General features: G+C 38.6%; 1 protein-coding gene across 2 annotated transcripts in view; it reads left to right on the forward strand.

Annotated features, from left to right (window-relative positions):
* rpl15 (ribosomal protein L15) overlaps nucleotides 1-1,644 on the forward strand; it is a 194,226-nt gene extending 192,582 nt beyond the window's left edge. For both annotated transcript variants that reach the window (XM_054605750.1, XM_054605751.1), the window contains exon 4: nucleotides 1,293-1,644. In XM_054605750.1, coding sequence (XP_054461725.1) covers nucleotides 1,293-1,598 — 306 coding nt within the window. In that variant the 3' untranslated portion in view covers nucleotides 1,599-1,644. The remainder of the gene's footprint in view (nucleotides 1-1,292) is intronic.
* The last annotated feature ends 4,356 nt before the right edge of the window (nucleotides 1,645-6,000 follow it).

The following is a 6,000-nucleotide window of genomic DNA, read 5'->3' on the forward strand; positions in this document are numbered from 1 at the left end:
GTATAACCAGTCTGCTCCAAACACTTTTCTGCACCCTGTCAAGCTGACAAAAGTACATGGGTTGGCTCATGTTAAAGTATCTGCTCCTCTTATAGTCAAAAATGTTGTTTTAATACACTCAATTTCCGAGCAGGCCATACCCTGTGCTTGGTTTTATATACAGCAGGAAATGTAGGATACATATTTGGGTATAATTGGAAAATAACTATTTTGAATAATTTCAATGTGGGGTGGCTGCTGTCAAAATCTGTCCTCCTTAGTGCAAATACATTACTAAAGCCTCACCACCACAAGATGTTTCATTTAAGAAATGTTTGTAATAACAAAGTTGAAATTAACTTTCTACCTAGATTAAGTAATGGGTTGTGGATACTTAAGATGAGTCTCAAGTTAAGGTCACTGGCTGATTAACTCACAACTTCCATGAGGAGATGTTGAAATTTTCACCACAGTTCACACTCAAAGTGAATGGTAATGTTGGAGGGCAGGCATTTTGACATGTCTATGTAGGTAAAGCATGGGTGTAAATGGAATAAATGAGTGCTGAAATCCATTTAGGTGCTTTAGTTTCTGGGTCCTGGTGTTGTGCATACTGGCTCTCTGAAAGAATTTACTGTGACATCTGATTGGAAACTAAGTGATGTAACATTGGTTTCCTTTTAACGAGTCAAAATGCTTACAAGGAAAATCGGCCACTGTCTCATGTGTACATTGTTAATGAATGCTGCAGTGTATCTGATGCATAGCAATAACCCTATAATATAAGGATGATCAATGCAGGAAGGTTTTTAAATGAACAATTTAACATGAGCTAAAGGGAATACTGAAGCTATCATCAGCTTAGTTCAAACAAGTTTGGTATTTGTACAAATAAAAAGTTGGAGATGCTGCTGTGTAAGATGAAATTTATCCACACTGTTTAGCATTTTCATTGAATATTAAGTTGGGAGATGAAAGTATTTCCTACTCTATGATAAATATGGATTTGCCATCATTAGTTTGCATAGTTTACTGTTTATGCAGCATGATCCCTGACCAGGCAGGGTTGTAAATATGTGTATCTTGTCTCCACTAAACTGGTGGCACTTTTTTTTAATAGGATTTCTGAGTGATGATCACATTTCTTGCAGCCACTTGGAGCCGCCAAAGCACAAAGTTGCTTTTGCAGCTTTATAATGGAGCCACATTACCTTGTGTTAGACTGTGTGGCTTTATGACACATTATTTATTTTAATACTGATTTGACCAGGCAGAATCTTTCATTTATTATATCTGTATGTTTTATTTCCCAGGAGCGTGCTGGTCGTCACTGCGGAGGCCTGAGAGTGCTGGCATCCTACTGGGTGGGTGAGGACTCCACCTACAAGTTCTTTGAGGTGATCCTGATCGACACCTTCCACAAGGCCATCAGACGCAACCCAGACACCCAATGGATCACAAAGGCTGTGCACAAGCACAGAGAGATGCGTGGCCTGACATCTGCAGGAAAGAAGAGCCGCGGCCTGGGTAAGGGCCACAAGTTCCACCTGACCATCGGAGGCTCTCGCCGTGCGGCCTGGAAGAGGCGCAACACCCTGCAGCTGCACCGCTATCGTTAAAGCACGTCTGTACATTTAAACAAATAAACAGCCCTTTTTATGGTGACGAATGCTGTCTGCGGTCTGGTTCATTCAGATGTTAGAATATATTACACTTAGCATCTTTGTGAAAACAGTTAAGAGAATTAATCTTTAACCTTTGGTAATGGATTATGTACTAATGGATGTTTTAAGGCTCAACCTGGACATCTCTATAGGAGGATGGAGATGGTCCGTTGAAAAAAAACAGCCAGCGATATAAGTTAGGTTCACGCAGTCGGTTAGTGAGGGTAACTGACTTAGAATTTAAGTTGCATCTCTTTCTGGAACAAAAAATCAGAAGTTTCCCTGCAAGCAGTAAACAAACCAAATAGTTTCCACTGATAGATTATTGTGAATTTGCCCTAAATACTCCATATGCACAAAACACAAAAGCCTCACCTCACAAGTGTGGAACATTCAAAATGTTAGTGAGAAGTAAAACTAAAACATCCAACTCTAAAAAGTGAAATTGTTACTGCCTGTGATCTGCCACGTTGAGCAACTTCCAGCCAATCACTCTTAAACATTTAGAGAACAATGTTTCTCACATGAAATCTTCAGCGTTCACTTGAAAAGATCTATTTCTTGGGACATTTGGCTAAAAATGTTAATTATAACTCACTGACTAAAGTTTCACCTCTAAAACCACTTGAAGAAAACCAATCTTGGCCCTTTTATTCTTTTTCTTCTTACTACTGATCTATAGACCATTTCAACTGATGTGCGTAGCTAGGCAACGGCTTGGTTCCATGTTAACTTCCTGTCAGCTGATGTCATTCACATGCGCTGAATCTGGAATGTTTACTGTTAACTGTGAAATGGCCTTTTTAAAGGCGTTCAAAAGGGTTGTCTGACATGCAGCCATGTATAATAAGCATTAATACATTCACAGCACAGAGACTACGCATTTTACTAAATTACATTTTTAGCTATTTATCTCAGGACTTGAACTTTTTATGCATCTAACATCTGCATTAGAGCTTCTGCCAGAGGATTATATTGAAATGAAAGGTAACATCTGTCCTATGGTACAAGTCGCTGAGCCAATCACGCCTGCTAACACAGTCCTATTCTAAGTCTGAAGACAGCCTCAGTAAAGTTTATTATGAAGCGTATTGAATAGGAGTCCTTGTGTTCCCTGTTTTCTTAACTGCTAGGAAACCTGCACACACTCCACTGATGTGTGTGGTGTAGACTGTGTGCTAGTTTAGCTGATCCCAGCTGTTGAGAGGGTGTGAGTTCATGTTTAGTCTGGTAAAGGTGTAACCTTAGAGGTGTTTGAGTGTGAGGCATTTAAGACTTATATCTGTGTTACACTGAAAGGCATTCTTATGCTGTTTTACTGCTTAGCGAGAGATAAAGTTATCTAATTGCAAAGCAACTGAATGAATGTTATAATTTGCATATACGCTTTTTACTGACGAGAATATAGTCCTATAGGCCGATGTTACGTTGACCCCTTTGTAATCACCACCATTTTTAATAGACCTTACTTATTAAATTAAATATTATTTTCTCAGTTACTTTTATACAGTATATACAAATTTAGAAGTTTAATAATGCAACCCAATTAAGCCTACATGTCACTAGTTAATCTCCAACACTTGTTCATATATTAAAGGATAAGAACAGGCTTTATTTCATGCTGTTTACAACTTAAATAACAATATCGGGGTCAAAAAAAAAATAAGCTTGTTGTATTTTGTGTAAATGAACAGTATCACTCAGTAAGATTCAAGAGTATATTTTACATTACAATCAATTGTATAGGGCTAGCATAATTGTTAACTTCTTCAACAGGTTAAACTCACCTGAACTTTATGGAACGATAACCAGGTTGTATTTCTTAGTTCAATTAGCAGAGTGTTTCTTTCACACAAATACACAAGGAAAAATAATAATCGCTTTTTAAACCATCACTAACATTTCACTGTTAAGGAAAGAAACTTCAAATCTTGTAAAATAAACAAAACGAAACACAAAACCAGTAACAGAAGTGAGAGGCACGTCTCTCTCGCCTCAGGGCATGATGGGAAACGCCTGGCCGTTCTGAGAGCTCATTGGTTTAGATGTTTGAACAGGAGCATTTTTTACTAACAGAGCTAATAGGGACAGGAAGTAAAAAATAATCTATCGGTATTGATAAATAATGTACCAAGGTAGAACAAATACCATTATGGCTTTATGATAAAGTGAAATGCAACATGAGTAATGATGTAATGTTTCTCTTCTAACTCACTTTTGAAATTCAGCTTCATAAATATTTCCATTGTAAATGAAAGCTCTAAAAAAAAACTCTTGCCAGCTGCTTTGCTTTTATTAATATTTCATAATACAAATATTCTAGCAGGTTATAGTTACATGAATATAAATCAAGAAGTGGCGTGCGAAGGAGAGCGTGGCGATCATAACAGAGTGCTGCTATCCAAACCAGCAGGATACCAGGCAACCGTTCAACCGCTCTGCGACCTTGTTGAACCCCTGTTATGCAAAACATGATTCCTGTTCCTCAAGTTGGACCTGTATTCGTAAACACTTTATAGGTAATTATGACAATTACCTGTTAACTGCTTGTTTGGCACGATGCTTATATTATAGCCTAAAGTCAAACAACTTAACTCTCATTTTTAAGCTTTATTTTTTAACCAGCAAAGTAACATTTTGGTGCTCAAGCTCTTCTGTTCACACTCAGAAAACACACATTCACACTTGGAAGATATTCGATAAAACTACTAAGCAGCTCCACTAGAACAGTTCAGGCGTTTTGAGTTTGTGCTAATTCACTTTTACCTCCTACATTTGTGTAAAAAGGTGCAACTGCCTGATCACAAGCCAGCCTCTCTAACCTCTCTAACCTCTCGACCACCGCTGTCCCACATAGCACATCTTATACTTTCACTTTTGCACATTTCTGCTGGCGAGAAAAAAAAATTAGGTGACCCATTTGTAGTTATGAGTGTACAACTCTAAAGTAGTACACTCAACTGGATGTGAATTCAAGGAACTAGCACAGATGTGTTGCTTCATCACTTCTACGAAAAAGTTGCACTTCAGCATGTTCTATTATTAAACATCTGTGCAGAATTATACATTTTGTGTCAGTAGAAAAAAAACATGCAGGATTTTGGCATAAAATAGTAAGATGGTGCTGTTCTTTGAGTATAAATGCAATGATATAGATGTTAAATTCAAAAAAATAACACAAACAAAATACAAGATACTATTTTTTATTTGTAGCTGCTGTGTCTTTATATCCTCTCGGTGTCCTACAGGAGGACGGGACTCGCACTGACCCCACAGGTACGTGTTAGCACATCTTACATTGTTACATTAACTGCGACTGGATTAATTAACCGTGTCATCGTGACAAAATATCCCAACCGCGTAGCTCAAACTGTGTCTCCCTGACCTACCGAGTGGAAGGGTCAACTTAAAAAAAACATGGTCACATTACTCCCTTCTCTATTGTCTCCTCCAGACATTAGTCTGCAGGGCAGGAGTGACCTTTGACCCTGCTCTGCAAAAACAAAACAAAAAAAAGTGGGATTGCTTACTCCTAAGAAGGTTTCTTTGTAGTAAGTGAGGAAACATTAGCCGGGACTGAGGCTGCTTTGGGAAATTCCTGGTGCTATCTTTGTGTGGAGGTTTGGACGTCTCCTGCCTTCCGTCTGGAGATGGAACGGAAGGAAGCATTTTTTCCATGTCATGTTAACCCAGTGAGAATGTAGTGTGGGGGAGAACGACTTGAAAGCCTTCTGACATTAAGCCTTTCAGAAGCGGATCCGCTGGTGTGGTGTGTATTTTATTTAAACAGTATCCACCCACTGCCAAATGCTGTGTTTGCCAAGTCATGTCACGTGATGCAACTAACATAAACATTTACGCTGCTGCGCTCAGAGGAATGTAAATGCTTTAATAAGGACGTTAAAGGGAGCGGTTGTTGTCCATTAGGTTTTAAAGGAATGCATTCTGAGTCCGGCTTTAATGGAGGGTTTAATGTTCATTTATGGTGCTTCAAACCGCTTCACATATCAAATATTTAAAAGCTGCACTACTCGATACTTTATATATTACAAATGGATCAAATGACTATGCTTATTATGAAAGCTTTTACTGAGGTGAAGTGTTTTATCCTCTTTTAGCCCTTTGTTTTGGTTTTCCAACAGCAGCAGGGATTAACTCACCTGAACAGCACCAAACAGACAGACAGAAACCAGCCGGTGAACATAGTGGAGCATTTAACAGCTACAGAGCCTGGTATTTTTTTGTCAGGAGTAGGTGGAGACCAAAAGCAGAGCCAAAAGAGCTCTTCTTTGCTCGGACGACACCCATTTTCTAACTCAACCTTGATTTCGATCTCAACTACACACTTGTAAAGTGT

This window comes from Anoplopoma fimbria, chromosome 10 (assembly GCF_027596085.1).
Source record: "Anoplopoma fimbria isolate UVic2021 breed Golden Eagle Sablefish chromosome 10, Afim_UVic_2022, whole genome shotgun sequence".
In the NCBI taxonomy this organism is placed as follows: domain Eukaryota; kingdom Metazoa; phylum Chordata; class Actinopteri; order Perciformes; family Anoplopomatidae; genus Anoplopoma; species Anoplopoma fimbria.